The 20,022-nt window shown below is 27.8% G+C and overlaps 1 protein-coding gene across 4 annotated transcripts in view; it reads left to right on the forward strand.

Moving 5' to 3' along the window:
- LOC145840162 (uncharacterized) overlaps positions 1–13,889 on the forward strand; it is a 34,633-nt gene extending 20,744 nt beyond the window's left edge. For 2 of the 4 annotated variants that reach the window (XM_082947313.1, XM_082947312.1), the window contains exons 6-10: positions 1,805–1,998; positions 7,037–7,126; positions 11,172–11,271; positions 11,487–11,794; positions 12,030–13,889. In XM_082947313.1, the coding sequence (XP_082803439.1) occupies positions 1,805–1,998; positions 7,037–7,126; positions 11,172–11,271; positions 11,487–11,794; positions 12,030–12,218 (881 nt within the window). In that variant the 3' untranslated portion in view covers positions 12,219–13,889. The remainder of the gene's footprint in view (positions 1–1,804; positions 1,999–7,036; positions 7,127–11,171; positions 11,272–11,486; positions 11,795–12,029) is intronic. The other 2 variants (XM_082947315.1, XM_082947314.1) reach the window with 1 other exon arrangement.
- Positions 13,890–20,022: the final 6,133 nt, after the last annotated feature.

Raw genomic sequence — 20,022 nt, forward strand, 5'->3', positions numbered from 1 at the left:
TTTAAGTTTTTGATTGTTTACGGCTTCTTTCTATTTGTTTGTAAATCATTTCAGCTACTTGAGTTGAAACCTTTCAAAACGGGAAAATTGATTTGAAACACTAAAAAGTTGAAACAGTTTATTTTCTACGCAAAACACTGCTACTTTCAACAAACTTCTGGTTTTTCCTGTTTCAAAAGTTGATTGAAAATTATTTCGTGCGCATAGAAAATGAATATTTAATTTCCTAATTTGTTTTTGAATGATCATCTAACAAGTTGTTGTGGAAAGAAACAGATAACAAATTTGTTTTGAGTTGTTCGCTGCGGTTCGGTACTCAGTATATGGCGGACAACTTGCGTATAAGTTAATAAAAAGCTTAGACGTTTCAATATAAAATCTTGATAAAGTGGTATCATCAAAAACACTTTGTTACATTAACGAGCTTACCAAACATTGAAACCAATGTATTTGATATTTGTTGTAATACTTTGGCGATTTTAAACAATGTAATCTTGACGTTTAGGCACATTGAAACTAGCTTAATCTTTTCATCTAGCACACGTTTAGCCGTTTTTAATATAGATATAAAATACCCATACCATGAAAAGTATTAATAAAAGGATGACTTAAATTCATTTCAACTTTTATACTTGGAATTGCATGTTGCTATAGAAAAAATTTTAAATCGTTAATCTTGTTATTTTCCAAAACATAAAGAAAACCATATTGATGCATGAATTTAAACTAAAACATTTAAATTAAGAGCATAATTACTTTTAAGAGCATGAAAACTTAAGATATGTATAAAAAAATTCCGTATTAAATATAAAATAACAAAGTCAAAGAGCTTTTAAAAACTTACAAAGAAGTTAAAAACACGTAAATAAGTACAAAATTAGTTATATAACCTCTAGTGTGAATTATCTAACTTGTATAAAGCCGAACTTGCATATCTAGCTTGTGTAAAGCCGTATATCTAACTTGCATGTGCAAATATGCCCATGAGAAGGATGTTCAGCGAGAAAATGGGCGAATTTGTATCTAATACAGCTACTTTGAACGTGCCGACAGATATATATATATATATATATATATATATTGCGTATAAATCCACCGTGTCAATTCTCTCATAAGTTGTGTATTTGAACTTGGCAATCTGCTGCAGCATCTCGTTGTAATTGGCCCTGATAAGCAGATATCCGTAAACAATTTGTCCTTTTTCGAAATTACTGCGACTACTTTTGTGCTTAGCAACGCGATTATTTGAACTTCTTTGCTGGAAGTCCTTCTAAGAAGCTTTAAATTCCAGAAAAACTGTTTTGAACAGTGATCTTTTCATTGGCAAAGTTGGCAGAGGATGAAATCAAACTTAAATTCTAGTTTGCACTACTAATTAGCTTATCTTTTTGAAAATAATTAAACTTATTTAGGGGTGTGCGTAAAATATTGGTTTTAATTTTAAGCTCTTGTAATCCGGTTTTAGGAACTTAAGAATTAATTTTACGTGCTTTTTTCGTAAAGAAGTTAAATTTTAACATGAGAAGTAATCCCGGAAAAATAACAACACAAAATATTCTTTTTTTTACGTGTCGACCACTGGGTTTCGAACATGCAAAGTTCAACTCAGAGAGTAATAATAAACAATACTTTAGTTAGTTTGTTATAAAAAAAATTTAGACAACTTTTACAAAACGTTAGCTTTGTTTGTATACTTTTAATAAAGTCAGCAAGAATTTTTTTTTAAATTTTTTTGTAATTATATTTCTTCTACTAAAACTGTGAAGATATTTAGCAGAACGTTTTCGTTGAAATTTAAATTCAGTTTACCCCGTAGGAAGCTGGGGATATCCGCCAGCGGCGCAATTTCCCTACATAGGACACCACACTGCGGCGAACATAATGTCGCGACAAATCTCCAGGCAGCCGGGCGGCGTCAATCTTACTGCAGGAGATTTGACGCACCACCAGCCGATAGTGAGCCCGCACCCCACTACTGATGGCATCAATATGATCAAGGTGGGTTGTTGAGTAAATGTAAAAAAAATAATAATAATAAATTAAAATTTAATGTCACAATTAAAATTAAAATCAATATGATTAAGGTTGGTTTTTAAGTAAAAAAAAAATGAATTTTTAGTTTCCAAGTAATTTTAAGTAAAAATCGTAAAGGTAAGGTTATTTAAGTTATAATAATGAGTAAATTAAATTGAAAAAATTCTTTTAAAAACTACAAGCCCAACTCAAAACATGCTAGAAATAAGCTCTGTATTTGACATGTCATTCTATATGGAAAATATTTATACGTTTTTGTATTACGGAACCTTAAAATATTTTCTGTTGCAGCCATATGCTTTTATTAGATTAGAATCTGCTTTCTTTTGAACTTCAGTAAAACCAGTAAAATTTTTGTACTTTTCTCTTGGCTTCATTGCTTGTGTGACATTTTATTAACCCGAATATTTTGTACGATCAAATGTAGATTAACACTGAGAACTCTGCTGATGAAGAAGAAAGTGCAACTGCTGAAGAGTCGTCGTTTGAAGATGAAATTATCTCATTGTAAAAAAAAATACTATTCACAGCCAGACATACGATATTTTATTAGACAAACTGCTTTAGATTTTCAAAATTAAACTTAAATTAACAACTAGAACAACAAATTTAAATAATACTCTTAATACTAACACAACTTGATTTTTGCGACCATGTACTTTTTTGATTAGGCAACCCTTTTAGATAGTTTTGAATTTTGAACTAACAACAGATTAAAATAATGTTTAAAAGTAATATTTTGAAAAATCTACTTTTCCTAAAACCCTTTGTAAACTTAAACTAACACAACATATCACGCAATTCTAATTTTATTCGATGTTTAATTAAAATATCGAATAAATTTAATAAAGTTAAAAGTATTTTTTATGGCGACTAAATACTATTATTAATAAAATAGACAACTCGCTTAGATAATTAGAAAACTATTTAGTAAACTTATATAATAAATTGGTGCTATAATATGTCTGCATGAATGTTAAATGTATTATTTTTATGTTAAAAATGTTTACTAAAATATGAGAATAAACTTTGCTTTAAAATATTTTTATAAACAGATTGTCGATTTATGCTGCGACTTTCGTTTAGATAAGTTTTTAAAAAGTTGTTTCAGACTTTAAAACTTGTTTTTAACTTAATTAACAAGCATTTATTTAGGTAGTGTTGTTCAAGCAAATTAGTTTTTAATTTAATTAGCTCATTGAAAAGTCTTAAATAATAACTTTAGTGTATTTGTTGTTTTATCTAGGGATTAATACCATAATTGTGTTTGTTGGAACAAATTTATTTCTTAAACAACGATTTGTACCAAGGTAATTTGTTTGAAAACTTATAGATAAATACAACATTTTTGCTTAATTGGATAGTATTATTTTTGTCTTGTATTAATTGTTGATTTAATAATAAATTCTTTCTTTTATTAAACTTGGAAACAATAAATCTATTCATATGTTAAAAATTTGTGTTGTAATTTATGTTTAACAAATTGTGTGCATGAAAAACTATTGGTTTAATTCAACCAATACACGCTTCTAAATACACTTGATAATTCGCCATTTTTAAATTAATTGCTTTTCATACAGCTATTAAAATTTAATTTTTTTTTTGTTAACACGCATGCCATATATACTATGATTTTTTTTTGATAAATTTTTTCTAAGTATATACTTAAAAAATATTTTATTAAAACTAGGAAATATCCGGTGGTATAGATAAAAAGAAAATAATTGCACTTAAACTACTTTATATTGATTTAAACACTAATTATAAACTAATTCAAAACTTTTTAAACTACTTTAGATATCAAAGTAAAAGTGCGTTTACTAAATAATTATAAGGTTAAGTATTGAGCTACAAATCTTATACTTTAGTTTAAAACTTCGCTAAACTAAATTCAAGCAATTATTTTGCCTAGATGTATTTCTTTAGATAATCTATAAAACATTTACTTTGATCTTTTAAAAAGCGTATATTAATGTTTTTGTTGAATGATTTCCTTAAAAAAAGCGGATAAGTTAAAATTTTATTCAAAAAATATTCACTGATAACATAGTGTGAAATTTTTAAACGAAATATACTTCGTCATTTAACATTTTATCTATTTTGAAATTCGTAAAAGTGTCCAGATAATTATAAAAAATTCGGAGTATTTTCGATAAGTTAATTGATGTGCCTGATCAAAATAACTTGTTATTACTTGACATTAAGGTTAAATTTAATTTGTAACCGATAAAATATTTTAGTTAATTAACTTATACCGAAACGTCATTATTTTATTAATCGATGTTATCAGTAACTAACATGAGAGTTTAAGTTCTGAGTATGTAAAGTATGTCATCTAGCAACTACTTAAAAGTCTTCACATGTTGTTTTATTATCTATTTTATTAATAATCGAGTTATCTAGTCAACAACATGTGTTTGATGATTTTTGAGAACTTTAACTAATTGCGGTAAAGTATTTTGAATATTTATAAAATCGCACATTACTGTTACTTAAAAAAAATGTATAGTTTTATGTAAAACTCGTTAAATTGCGAATCATCAGAATAAATAAAACGCAAATCAGTGCCTGTTTTTAACAAACTCTTTAGAATTTTTATTTTTTTTAACACTTTGAAAACATAGTTGCACGATACAACTTTTCTGTGTAATCACAAATCATTAAAATAATAAATAAACAAATTAATGTTTGATAGCTTGTTGTTAGCAAATTTGCGCAATATAACTGCCAATTTAAACCCTGCCATGGGAGTTAGCGCGCATAACGCCATTTTGTGCCGATGCAGAATGCAGACGTGATCACTCCATACCAGCCACTTGTAATTTGTACAAACACCACTCAACATTTGTTTGTTTCAACACATTTTGTTTGTCCTTTTAACCTCTGCATTGTCTGCAGTTAAAACAAATTGATTGCAATTTATTTTATTAAAACAAAAAGTAGTGGTTTGTTTAAAATGCTCGTAAATTTGAATTTTTCGCACAGTTTTAGCAAGTGCTTCTTTATAGAGTGTTCACTATATAACCATCAATTTTTTGTTAATTTGTCATTTATCACAAACATGTTTGAGTATCAAGATTTTTTCTATGAAATTTTGTGTTTTATTATAATCAGATTTTAATTTATTTGTTTATCGTAAAGTGAAAAAAAACAGCAAGAATTAAGTTAGTTCAACTTTTTATATCGTATCAGGACAAATAAAATTTTCTACCAAACTACTTTAATAATATATTTCACAATTGAGCAAACTTGTTGTATTTAAAAAATTCTACAATAAATTTCTTAGCACAACAGGCAGCTTTATTAAACATTTCAAAAACTTTTTCAAATTTAATCAAAAGTTTGTTGTTTAAACAATATACTCCCAAATATTTCAAAACAAAAGTGAGGCTTACATTGTCAATGTTTTCACGGACAAAATTATAATTCATAGAAAAAAACTTCCTACAAAAACCAGCAACTTAACTTTGTGGTCGAATCGGTCAACTTTCGGTCAGATGGACACATATACGCGGTTCAGTGACGTCACAATACATAGATCACCACGTGTCGACCGGCCCCTCAGGTATCTGAAACTTCAAAGCCGCGTCACGCCGTTCAGATCGGCATTGTTACGTCATAAAACGTTCGCCTGAGTCACAGTTCTTTTGTTTGTGTTTGACGCCGGCAACAAAAGAAAATCGTGAAATTAAAAGTCTCAATGCGAAATTGAAAGTTGTGAAATTCGCAGTGTGAGATGCAGTCGAATGTAAACAAGTTCGAAGTTTGAAGTTTCTAGTCATTTTTTTAAGTATTTTTGTGAAGTAGTCACTTCTCCAGTAGAGTTTCTAGTCGTTTCTGTTAAGTTTTCAGACGTATTTCCGTGAAGCCTTGTCATTTTCAGCGAAATTCAGTCGCTTCAGTAAAGTTTCGCACCGCACACTTGCAAATGCGGTCACCAACTCAGACTTGTACCTGAACTTCTTTTGTCTTTCGAAAGTTTTTATGCGAAGGTAAGAAGGTTTATGTTTACGTTAGCAGCTCAGTAATATGTCTGTACCCGAAGGCGATTTATGTACTAAACACCTTATATAGAAGAACATGTTTACATTTGCACATACTTACACTAAAACAAAATATATATATATATATATGTTGACAGTATTACTTATGCATACTATGATCTTCTACGATTTTCTATCATATATAGAAAGTGATCGTTTACACTACAGGTTACAAATTTACGAATACACTACAGGTTCTATATACAAACTGTTAAGAAGAAGTTTGCATTAGCACTAAGTTTGATTATATATAGTAGCAGTTTCATTGTAGTCTGACTAATATTCGTATTGTTTACTTAAGTTTCAACGTTTAACACGTTTCATGGGAACAATATTAGACCACGTTTACTCAGAAGACAAGCCGTGTGAGTTAACAAACCAAATATATGTATATATATATAAATACATATAGTGTGTGTGATGGCCTTTCACAAAACTTGACAGTTTACTATTATTTACATTAAGTTCAGACAAAACAAACTGACGCTAAAGTCTGACTATATATAGCTGAACTCACAGAATTAAACACAATAGGGCTTCTGTTTTAAGGTTATAAGCAGACAATATTAATCAATATTATTATGACAGTTGTAAGGTAACTTGAGTGTTATTTTGTTTTCACTGACAACTTTTCTTAAAGCTAAATATAATTTCACAATGATGAAATGTGTTTACATATAAACTTACCGCGGGTACAAATTAAAAATCGATGTGTTAGCTACTAACAGTTAGCATAATAGTACTGAGTATAATGAAAAATATATAGATACCTTAATAAGAACACTTAGTTTAATTTATTCATATTTAAAAATTTTTAATAAATGGAATTGTATGATCTATTTTGAAAAGAATGTTCCAATTGGTCTTGAAGATTTTGATTGGGTTTTTTATACGAGCTTTAAAATGTACTTACATTAGTTAAAAATTTAAAATATTTTACTTATTTTTTATTATTTCAGAGAGAAGACTCAGGAATATCAGGGATTTCAACATCAGCAACGGCAACCACAATTGACGGTTCCTATGGAAACGATTCCGTCAGATCTGAGGTTTGTTCAAAGTGTTTTTTAATAGAATAAAATTTGGTAATTATTAAAAGTTTTTAATAGTTTACTGAAAGTTTTAGTTAAAAATCATATGTGACATAGTTACGTTGAGAAACAGCTAAAATTTTAATAAACAGTTGAAGTTTAAGGTTTTCATAATAAGTTTGTGAAAATATGAAATACATTATAGGTCTTCCAAGTTATTTGTGGCTTATTTACCAACATCTTATAATTCAACTATCTGTTGCGCAACAATATTAATAGGAACTATGTATTATTATTAACAATAAATTTTCCTTTGTTATAAGTGTAAAGTTTATTTTGTACTTGTTTAAATTTTTGAACACGACATACAAATCTGGTTTAGGCTGGTAGATAAATAGGGTCAATTAGATATTTAGATAAAAATAAATTAAGACTTCTGCAACAAGTTTAAAATTTTTCACAGTATAAATAATTTGCAAAAATTTTTTAAGTTCGTTTTCAATAACAAAACAGTCGCGCTGTTATAAAGTTTAAACACACAAAATATTTTTATGTAAAGCAAATAAACGCTAAAGCTTTATTTTAAATTTCTTATAAGTGTAACTTTTTGAAAAAAAAACAATTTTTAATGAGTCAATGGGACTTTTATTTGATAAAAATTTATGCAATGTGTAGACAAAACAACTTTAAAGCTAAAAGAGCAAGTTAGATACAAAAATAAAAAACTTTAAGGGCAGTTACTGAATGTAAGTTTAAGTTAATTATTTTTTTAAGAAAATACTTTTCAAAATATTTATTTGGAGTGCAAGTTATAAAACTTCAAAGTTTCTAACATTTTAACTGTTTTCAAAAACATAGCTTTTGAAAAACATAGCTTAATTATAACACTAAGGCTGAACAACTATGTTTAAAAATTTTCACAAAACTATAAAAAAAACAGTTGTTACACTACAGTTGTTTTAGTTGAATTATTACTCTAAAAATATTTCCCAGTAAAAAGTTAGGATTCGACATTTTTCGAAACTTATTGATTATTGCTGTTTGCAGGCTCGTTCTCTTTTTTTTTTGCAGGTCAAGTAGTTAGCTTTAACCTTTATAAATTATCTACTAAGAATGTACAGAACACAACAGTTATTCTTATTTGTAGAGACATTTTTAAATGTACAATGGCTCGTAAAGATTTATATAGAAAAACGTCATTTTTACAAAACTTTTTTATTAAATACAACTCTTGCAAGCAAGTTTCTGCTCTGAATAGAACTTTTTTTTTAACTTTTATAAACTTTTTTTATAAATGCAAGTTTTTCCTCTTTTGTTTAAACTAAATTGTCAATTTTGAATTTTAAATCTGTTTATAATATAATTTTTGTCCGTAAAACTTAGTAAAACTTGTAAGTAGCAAGTATGTGAAATTTCTGGTAAAAAGTCTCGTATTCACGAAAAATCGCCAAAATTCGCAGTTTGATTTTTCACGGCATAATTTGTTTGTAAATTAAATCGCAGCTGCTAGCAAGTTGTTTCGATTTTTCGTGCAACGGGCTTACGCGTAACTAAATATCTTAAGTTGTGCGCGCTACAAAATTGAACATAGACGATTTCTCGCAAGGTAAGAATATAATTTAAGCTACTGTTGCTAGTTTGTTTTTTTTTCACTTAAAAACTTTAAATTATTTAAAACTATATGTTTAGGAAAACAAATTAGTATAAACACAATTTGGATTTTTATTTAAAGTAAAATTCCACTTTTGTTAGTATTGGTTAAGTATTACTTTTTTAATTGTGACCACTAATTATAATTGTGGTTACTATTAAACTTGTGATTTGTTTTAAAAAAAGCGGTTGTGATAAACTTGACCCTTATTTTAACCACAGAGTAATTAAGATAACTTATTTGTTTCTTTCAAAACGTAGCAGGTTGTCTTGAGACCATTTACTAATCAATGTGGTAAATTAATCAAAATTGTTTTAAAATCTGTTCTAACAAAAACATAAAACAAAAAGTTGCTTCTTAGTTTTGGAAAAAAGATGAAAGTACTAAAATGTTTAAACTTTTGAAAAAACTTAACAGTATGATTTTATCGATTCTCTAAACTTGAAACAGTGTGAAACAAGCTTTAAAAAAGTATGTTCTCAAAGTAATATTTTGAAATAGAAAAGTTTAAGCATCACAAAGTTAAACTTCAAAAACTTTTTATTCTTGAAAAACGCCATAAGTTATACAAAATTCCCTCTATGATTAGCTGGAAGTTTCTCACAGAAAATAAACTTACTTCTGCCTTCCTGAGGGATTAGTATAAAATCGCCATAAAAGTCGCCATATGCTTCCATGGAAACGCACTTTGTTGCCATGGGAAGCGACTGGCTAATGAGTTTCCTTGGAGATGGAAGTAGTGCAAATTTCTTCAAACTTTTGCGAGTTATCACAAAATAATAATGATAATTTATCACTTTGGCTTGAATCTAGGTTACTTTTACACTTTGCTTTCAATAAATTAAAAAATCTTTTTCTTTGCTACAATAGAAAACTTCAATTGATTTTCATAAACTTCTTACATCTAAGAAAAGCTTACTTCCAAATCGAGAATTGCTTTATCAAAATTTTCAGTCTAGTTTTTAATTTATCATGCTTTAACATAGACATGTAACTGTGTTTTAAAAAAAAAATGTTTATACTGTAAATTAGCAACTATTTTAGTTTTCCTACTTATGCTTTAAATAAGTCAATAATTTAATTCGCTCAATTTTAGCAAAAATTAATAGGTTTTACACCCCCAACGAAAATAACTTTAATACCGCAATTATTTGAAATTAAATATTTTTGGTCTAATTTTGCGTTTACTCATTATCGTTGGTTCTGAAACGACAATATTTTCCTACCAATGTTTTTTGCTGAATCAACTGCTTGTTATTCCTTTTAGGGCCATGAAATTTTTCAGCCAATTTTACGCACGCATTAGGAGCACATTGTGCATGTATCATGTATAGACTCGAACATTAAAAAAACCACCCTAACCACCGAAACCAGACGAAACCACTTACTCGCTATAATGTGCATCACGGCTGATGCAGCGGTTTCTGATAATATGCTGAAACCACTTGCGTGTTATACGGTGGATCCATGCATTGACTCGGTTGCTTTTAGTATTCTTTAGAATTACTTATACTTGTATAATGTAGCGACTACGTGGCTTACCTTTATGGCTTTTAGTGGGTATTTTTGTAAAACCATTAACTTACATAGTGACATTGTGGTTTTAAAAACAACTTTGCTTCATTATATATGTACAACATTGCATCTTATTAAAACTTGGTATTTTAATTTTATTTTATTATAGCACTAACTATCAACTAAAGTGATGCAATTGTTTTTATAACTACTCACACATAAACTGAATGCGTATCACTTTGTAAAAAAACTTTGGTCTGATACACTTTAACACGCCTGTTTGTAATATAACTTGTCACTCGTACATATCAACAACATATACCAAGTTGTTAAAACTTTATACAATTCTAAAAAAAAGACTAACTAGTTTAAATTGGCGATTTACACAAACTTGGTGTTTAAACATTTTGCACCACGTGTCATGGTTTAATATTCTGCACCACACTACCTACCACGTATCATGGTTTGACACGGTGGTTAATACATTTTGGTTAAATATACTTTAACACAGTGGTTCAGTTTAAACGCAGTGGTTTCAACGCCGAACGCAATGTATTTCACAATGGTTTTGTAGTTCGACCTTCAATTTTCAGCTCAAACTTCAAGGGTGCAAACTTAACTCTTCACACTTTTGTATTATTAGTAAAGTAATCAAAAAATTCAAATTTAATACAAACTAGAGACAAACAATTATAAAGTTCAAAGAAAAGTTTTTTTTATTGTACACGTTTGTACTGCATTTGGCTTTTCAGTATTAATAAAATCGATACTTATGCAATGTTTTCTTAAAGTAAAGTTTTTTTTACTAGTTGTACAGTATTTTATAAGCAACACAACTATAAGCCCGAAATAATATACAATCTTTTCTCATAATAACCTCATTATTACGCCACGCAGATAACAAAGAGCCAATTGGAGAGAAGTTTCGGCAATAGGGGAATACCCGTCTACCCGGGAGGTACTTTCTCAACGTACGATGCTGCGATGCTCCCTTCTGGTTTGTTAATAATATTTACAATAAAATTTGTTGTAATTATTTTTCTTAAATAGTTTTTATTGATTTAAAAATTAAAACACAGGTAACTTAGATAAAATTAGTTTAATATAAAATGACTCCGAACTAAATAATCTATAACTTTACTTCATAAACAAGTTAAATTTCCCGCTTCTTTTTAAATCCCCACAAAACCCCCTCAACTGATCAACTTTCAGGTCCCACAGCCAACGCGAACCCGGTCAACCCGTATCTCTATGGCAACGCGATATACCAGGCCGGGGGGTTGTACGCCCCTCCCACCCCCACTTCCATGGTTACCAGCGGTTACCAGGGGCAAGTGACGAGCCAGCCGGCGCAGAGGATTAAGGAGGGGGTTTCCCCCAATGAGCAGCAGGGGGCCAGGAGGGGTCGGCAGGACGGAAGCAGCGTGGGGTCGGAGGGGGACATGAGCGCCACGTTGTCCCCGGGTTCCGGGTCGTCAGGGCAACGGGATCAGCATAACAACAACCACAACTCTAATGAGGTATAAAAAAAATATGTAGTTGAATAAATAAAAACAAATGTTTAGTATTTATATTATTCATGTCATTTGATTTAGTTAGAGCTTCCGCAACAATAAATAATTTAAAAAAATTAAGTTGATATTATAAGTTATATCGTTGATTGTTTCCAGTTTTACTTAAAAACTTGTTAATAACTTTTCAAGACAAAGTTTACAAAAAAAATTACTTATTTTAAATTTAACTACTTGTACACAGCAACACAACACGACAACTACTCCCACCCAGCCATCAGCACAACAACAACAACAGCAACAGCAGTGGAACACTAGCGACCTGTGCAAGGCCATGTTCGACGCTAGGGGGCAGCAGAGAAGTGCTAGGGAGGGGGAAGTACCTCAATCGACACCAAGCGACAACAACGAGGATGTGTGGAGGCCGTATTGAGAAATGATGTGAAGGGGCACGACCCCAGAAAGTCACAGGGGTGTGGAATATTTTAGGGGAATGGAAGATTTTAAGAGTTCTGTGATTTGTGTCACAGAAAAACTAATGATGTTACAGATTTTAAGGTTTTACTTTTTGTAAGAAGTCTGCGAAACACAACATGTTAAAGAACTTACCAAGAAATGAAAGTTTTGCAGGTGATACGACTTGACTTGATCAAAAGCTCTCACTTTAACTTTAAGAGTCAAAACACTTTGAAAAGTTTGAAAATAGACAAAAACAGTTCTGTCAGAGTTTAATAACATCGGACAAAATTTAAGGGGGGTTTCATCACAAAAAGTACCTGGAAAAGTTTAATTTGACACTTAATTTAAAATATTTACTTTCATCTTTTTCTATAAATTTCCTCGCTTCTATTGTTCAGCTGTCTCTCTTTTTAAATTATTTTTCAACATTCTCACAACTTCTAACTGTCAACTATTACTCGTGTTTATGGGAACCTCTTATAAAGTGGACAGGTCTCCTGAAACTATTTTCTCAACTTTTGTTCTATACAAGCATCTGGTGAAGTGTCTTAGCAAAATTCTAACCTGAAACGAATAGCACTGGAACTGAACTTTTTCAGATTTATGCAATTTTTACTGTGAAGTTTGGTAGATACTCGTCTTCTCTTTATAAATTTTCATTTGCATTTTTAAAAACATAACAAAATTTCTTACCTGGAATACATAGTAAGTTTGTTCATTAGTTCTATTATAAAAAGTTCAAAGCGTTCACTCATTCAAAAGCTTCTCAGAAATATAAAACAAATTAAATCCGAAAAATTTGAAAAAAAATACTTAAATCATCAGAATCCAAAATTTATTTTCACCAGTTTGTTTTTAGACATGCTAATTTTATTTAACAGTTTAAAATTAACTTGTACAACTTCCGAACAATAAAAGTTTGAAAAATAATTGTCATTTAAAAAACTTCCCCAAGTATAAAACCTTTTTCCAGCATTTTCTAACTAACTTCTGTGACTTCCTAGCCTGTCATACGTCGCGATTGTTATAATTATGACGTCACAATTTGATTGTTGCGTCAAAATTTCTTCCTGTTTGTAGACCCACATTCTGTCTGCTGAAAACTCAAACTTTTTTTTTTCAGTTTTAATAACCTAATTGCGAAATTTAATGTTTTTATTGTTTTTTAACTTTTTTGAGTAATTTTTTATGGCGACCGAAGTTGTTTTTTTGATTGTTACTGATTTTCACTGGGTTTTTTTAACAGCCTAAAATTATTTTTCACCATATTTTTTGCTGAATAAAAACTAAAAGTCTGAATAAATTTATAAAATTAGCATATGAATAAAACTTTATAAAAAACTTTTATTTCTGTGCTGCTGAATTAACTTGTCCATCTGTTTTATTTTGCAGATGTAAAACTAAAAACAAAAATTTCCTTTTTTTTTACAAAACAGCAAAAAACACAAAAAAAAATCGGAATTAAAATATATGACCGAGCTGTTTATTTTTGATTAAAAACTATTTTCTGTATCCTTTAAACTTATTTAAATTTTAATTACGTTTGTGCCAAAACAACTTCTTGCAAAAATTACTTTTTAGAAAATATTAGACCAGCGATTTTTTTTCTACGAACTACTTTCAAAATATTTATTTATTTTTAATAAGTGCTATTACATTTTAAACTCTTTTCTTTGAAAATCTATTTCTCTCGAACTGCATTCAATTTGGACTCAACTATGTATGATATTTATAAATATTTCATATTTCTGGTGCTAAGTTAAAAAGGTGCTTAAACTTTTTACCTGAGAATAAAAATATTATTTAATTAATAAATAGGCGTGTTTTAACGCTTCTTTTATTTTTTCTTTTCGCTCTTTTTTTTTGTACTTTTGGCTTGAAATCTTGAACTCTTATTAATAAAACGCCCAACCTTAATTTTTTTGTGATTTTATTTTTGAAATACAATTTAAGTTAGAATTTAAAAATTATACAAAAGCTATATTTTTCAATAATGTCTTGGTAGAACTAAGTTAGTTAAATTTTACAACTGTTTGACTGTTTACCAATTATAATTTACAGTTTTATATTAATTATTTATATTATATTAAAACATGAGTATAAAACTACAAAACTATACTCTACTATGAAATAATCAAAGTAAAACTAAAATAACTCAATTCACTACCTGTAGTGAAAAATAATTTTTTATCAAGCATTAGAGTATTACGGCCCACCAAACCTGCGATGAACTTTCTAGTTTGTAAATTTCTTGTTTTAATGAAGTTATGTTAATGTGCTAAACCATTTATAATAAGTTACAGTATAAATTAGCGGTTAAAATAACTTATCATTACAGGTTTAGTTTTAAGAAAGTTAAATTAAATAATACGTTTTTATAAAGCAGCCCGTTAGAATTTTGATTGTGTTTTAGTAATTGCAGCCGCGCAGTAGATTTTTTTATTAAAACTAGTCCGTCAAATAAAAACGTTACCCACCACTATATTATAATTTGCATCTAAAAGACAGATTTAAAAGGGTGCACGACTATTTAAACTTGGCCTACTAAAATTTCAACAAACCAAGTTCTTAGAAAAAAGTTTAAAGGCCACCACTCAAAAGTTAATATATATGAAAAAAAAGGAAAAAGGAGTTTGGGTCTAATTATAAACTACAAAAACTTATTTATCGCAAGGTTTTTAAATACTTTTCCGAAGTTATTTTCAAAACATATTAATTTTCAGTAATTTATAAAATTATCTTTCAATATTTTTATATCTTTGATTTTTTTTTACTATCATAATCTTATTAATTTCAATTGAAAACGCTTATTTTTCAATATATATTATATACATATACCTAAATATATTTATTTTCGACTATCATAATTTTATTAATTTCAGTAGAAAACGCTTTTTTTTTTCAATATATATTATATATGTATATCTAAATATATATTTTTTACTATCATAATCTTATTAATTTGAATTAAAAACGCTTTTTTTCAATACATATTATATATATATATGTCTGTGGCCCTTTAAAAGAGCTTGAATTGTCATGTAACCGAGTGAGTTATATATTCAAACTCGGACAACTCAAATTCTTTAAAAAAAACGTTTAAAGGGCCACAACTCTAAAGTAATGTATGTTAGAATCATATTCAGGTCTTATTAATATCTACAGGCCGTTATTTTTCAGTTTTGTAAAGCTTTAAATATTTTTTGAGTCATGGCTAAAAAAGCTTTTAAATATAGCTATTTTTAGTAATTTTCAAACTTCACAAAAAATTATTTAGAATATGTATTTCTTTTTGGAAATATGGTTTCTTAAATATTTTTTAAGAACTTAAATTGCTATGTAACTCAAATTTATTTTTCAAAATAAAACTAATTCACGAACATGAGTTAAATAGTCAAGATAAGTAAAAAAAATAATAAACAAATCATGACAAAAAAAGTTATTTTGCTTTTCAACTTTCCTCTTCACCAACAAGTGCTTATACATTGTTGCCTCTCGTCGTGATCAGGATCTGCGTCATCTGCTGCAAATTTATTTTTAATGAAGTCAGTCAAAAGGCATTAAATCAATTTGGATATCTAGTTTTTTGTTGCTCGTTTTTATTTTGCATCATCTTAGATTTTGTTTAATACTTAGCATTTAGTCAGAAACGCAAGCCTGAAGAAACTTCCATCTTCATTGAGCGTTGTTGGCATGCCAACGGTGAAATGTATAATAGTTGAGAATATATTCACCTACTACATTTACGGACCAGCCCTCGCTACTTTTATTTGAGGGAAACACCCAATCATGATCCGGTGTTTGGGTCTTCTCGCAGCTAAAGCTTGTTACATAAAAACCTGCAATAAACTTCGATTTAAGTGCAGGGTTTTAAATTAATTTTTAGGAATGTTGATCATTTGTAAAAATTATAATATGTAAAAGCCAACGGTACTTTTTCGCGAATGGAATATGAAAACTAATGATTTAATTAAAAAAAAAAGCTTCTTATAATAACTAAACTTGTAACTTAAAAGATATATGTTCTTATTTAGTAGAAAAACAATTGAAAAACTCAAGTAAATGCGTACTTTGAAAATTACTTAAGTATAACACTTTTTTAGATGGTAATTAGTTTCATTTACTTTTAATACTGCCTCTTTAAAACATGTAGATATCTAAAAATTTCACGGTGTTATATTTTAATGTGATAATACTCTTAATTTTCAAAAGCAAACAGCTAACAAATAAAACAAGTTCTAAAAAATGTTTATTAACTGATTTTATAAACACAATCAAAGCGTTGGGACGCTTCTTTAAGGATTTACTATTAAAATTTCTTCACAATAAAAAAAAATACTTAACTTGCCGTAGTATTCTAAAAGAATTATTTTAAACGTAAAACAAACACACAGAAAAAAAAACTATAAAACAGTCAGCAAATTTAACTCACAGGCTTAAAAAAGAGCATATTTCAAACTTTTAAGACAAGTATTTTTTAATGTACTTTTTATGGAAAACTGTTCTTTTCTAGTTTCACTAAACTTTTAACATATAAACCATATTTGTAGTTATAAAGATAGTTTTTTGATTTTTTTTTTTTTTTTGCACAAATTTGTTACTAAAAGTAGGAATAAAAAATGTTTATATTCAATTCCCAATATCTAAATTTTATACAAACTACAAACTTTCATAACTACAAACTAAACCCAGTTTATACAAAATATAGTCAGTTTTGTTAGTGTTTTTAAATAGCTAGATGACTTTATGTAGTACTGTAGTTATAAAATAAAATCCATTGAAATATTTTTTTTCTAATATAGCTCAATTAAGTTAAGAGTCTCATTGCATATACATACAAAAAGTTAGCTAGTTAACAATTTGATTTACTTAATGATCTAAAACATTTTAACATAACTAAGTTAAGTAAGTTACAAGTTTCATTTATTAACTATAGTTGCTTTTTTAAACAGGCACAATTAATGAAGTCTGAAAAGATTTATATAAAAAAGTGATACTACTCTGCTTCCATGCCACTTTACTTATTATTCTTAAAATTCAGATTACTTTAAAGTTTGAAAGCTTATCTAACAAACAGGTTTAAAGAACCTAAGTTTATACCTTATATTTACAACATTTAGCATCTTTTCGTATATAAATATATTATTAAAAGTATATATGTAAATACAATATCTTGAAACCATAACGCGATTTATAAATTTAAACGCATAACATTTAGCAAAAAGTATCTTAAATAAATACACCAGAAGTATACATGGAGAAATTTTTTGTTATTTATACGAATTTTTTTCATAATCATGCATCTGTATCTAATCGATGGATTATTCTTTTCAACTTAAAAACTACAAGGAGTCACACAGAGAATTTGTTGAAAGATGAAAATTCTGTAAAGTGTCTGGAGAAACCAGATTATACAATTCATTACAAGTTTTTAACAAGAAGCCATCATTGCTCTCTTCATTGCCATCGGAATCTTCTTCATCAGTGATGAAGATTATACCGTTGTGTCTTCATTTTCATTGCTTTCTCCTTCTATATCAAGATTGTCTTGATCATTAAACAATATTTTATTAATGTTAAATACATTTATGTTCATTATAAGTGTTTTTATTCGAAGAAAATTTGGTCTCATGTTTCATATTTAAAGAATTTCTATTTAAATTTTACATATGAATAGTTTATGTTCTCAGGATTTGTACTTAATCAACTTGTGCTTGCAGGATATATGTTTTATGTTTCTAATCTTCTGATCAGAAACAACTTATTTTCCTTGTAAAACGTATTTTATAGGTACATGTTTTTCCAATTGATTTTATAAAAAGTTATACTGTTCAATTTTTTTGCTAAAAGATTATAATTATAAAATATAACAAAAACAAAACTGTTAAATTGAAGATGTTGACATTAAAGCTTAAAATAAATAATGCTTTTCGTATGTAAACTTTTCGAACTAGTTTTTGATAATTACTTTTTTTTGATATAATTATAAATTTATAAAACTTAATTTTACAATCACAATTTTGACTCTCTTCTATTTTACTTTATTTTTTAGTAAAGTATTAAAACTTACCTTTTTTTATAATTATGCAAAAAAAAGCTCCTACAGAATAAATTTTTCAAAAAAGTGGTTAAGCTTGTATTAAATATTTAAATCAACAGTGAATTAAAACAAAAACAAAATTGATTATATAACTTAATTTATGTGTAGTACAAAACTAATTTTAAATACAAAAGTAACTATTTGAAGTAAACAATTGTTTTGATTGTAATCAATGATATTTTTTTGGAAATTAATTTAAGGTTTATAAATTTTATCCAGTTAAGTTTAAACTAAAGTATATTTCTGCTTAGGTAATTTGAAAGCAAGCTTTGTATTTGTATTATTTAAACTACAACTTATGTTATTGTTGTAAAAACTAAAAATCTCTCCTATTGCTTTATCATATAAATATATGTAACATTTAAAAAAAAAATAATAATGCTGCCAGCTGCCAACATTTTCATTCTATTAGCAAATTAATTTGATTTTATTTTTATTGATAAAGACTAGAACTTTTATAATGAGTGGAAAAGTTTTTTTTTTTGCAGGCCAGACCTTTTACAAAATAAGTGTTATTGAGTCAGAAAATCTTTTAAAAAGAAGGTAACTGAGCCTTATAGTTGCATTTATAGAACTTTTTTTATGAACAGCTAGCTACTATGGGGCTATAACTTTGTGAGTGACCTTTAAATTACAAGCCAAAAAAAATTGTAAAACTTGATGTCTATAGAGCATTTTATTTTGTGGTATCTTAGCACAATGTCTCAAAGTGCTTGCATATGAAGTGTTCTATTGTGAGTAAATACTTCAATGTTAAATAAATGTAATAAATATTACCAAAATAAACTATTTTGGTATATTTTAATAAGTTTTAATATCTTATTTACGAAAACTAATTAAACATTATAATAAAAGTTTTAGTAGAAAAAATGCTTATACAAAATTTTCAAGTGTTTAACTAACAGAATTTTTTGTAAACTAATGTATTAAGCTTTGTAATTAACTGATTAAACCAGTCAAAATAATTCTTAAAACGGTACTATATAACTTATCAGAAAAAGAGTTTGTATTTTTTACTTTCCATTGTTAAATATTTGGAAAAAAGAATAATTTATTTAAAAGAAAATACGGATTTCGGTGATAAGTAGTAGATATTGTGGTAATAAATAAACTTTAGTTGTGTAAAATACTTAAAAATAAAAGAATTAAAATTTTAGACTTTTTAAAATTGAAAGAATACTAGTTTTGTTTTTTCAGTCTCATCAAATAAAACGCTTTTTTCATGTATGTAAGAAAGTTATAACTAATTTATTACTTCTTGAATAAAATCAAACACAAGTTTATTTTTTAAATTAACAAAATGTGTCAACCACCTATTATTTATAGTCTTTCTACTCATAAAAAATGTCTTTTTGAAAACAAGAGCAACTTATTTTCTTTTGTTATGAGTCTTTCATAATGCAATTAAACAGACTTGTAATTAGACTTCTATTAGTATTAACTAGAAACTTTTAAACACCAAGTTAATTAAAACTGTTAGACTTTACAACTTTTTACGGTCAACCTGTTAAAATAAAAAAGGTTACAGCTATTTAAATTAATTCTCGATGGTAATTATTCCAATTAGGGTTTATAAACTTTCTTATAATCGATTTTATTCAGGATGTGTTAATCCTGCTAATTTAAAACTAATAGTTTTATCAACACTGTATCAACAATTTCAAAAAATATTTGACAC

The sequence above is a fragment of the Thalia democratica genome, chromosome 7, assembly GCF_965202585.1.
Source record: "Thalia democratica chromosome 7, ktThaDemo2.hap1.1, whole genome shotgun sequence".
Classification (NCBI taxonomy): domain Eukaryota; kingdom Metazoa; phylum Chordata; class Thaliacea; order Salpida; family Salpidae; genus Thalia; species Thalia democratica.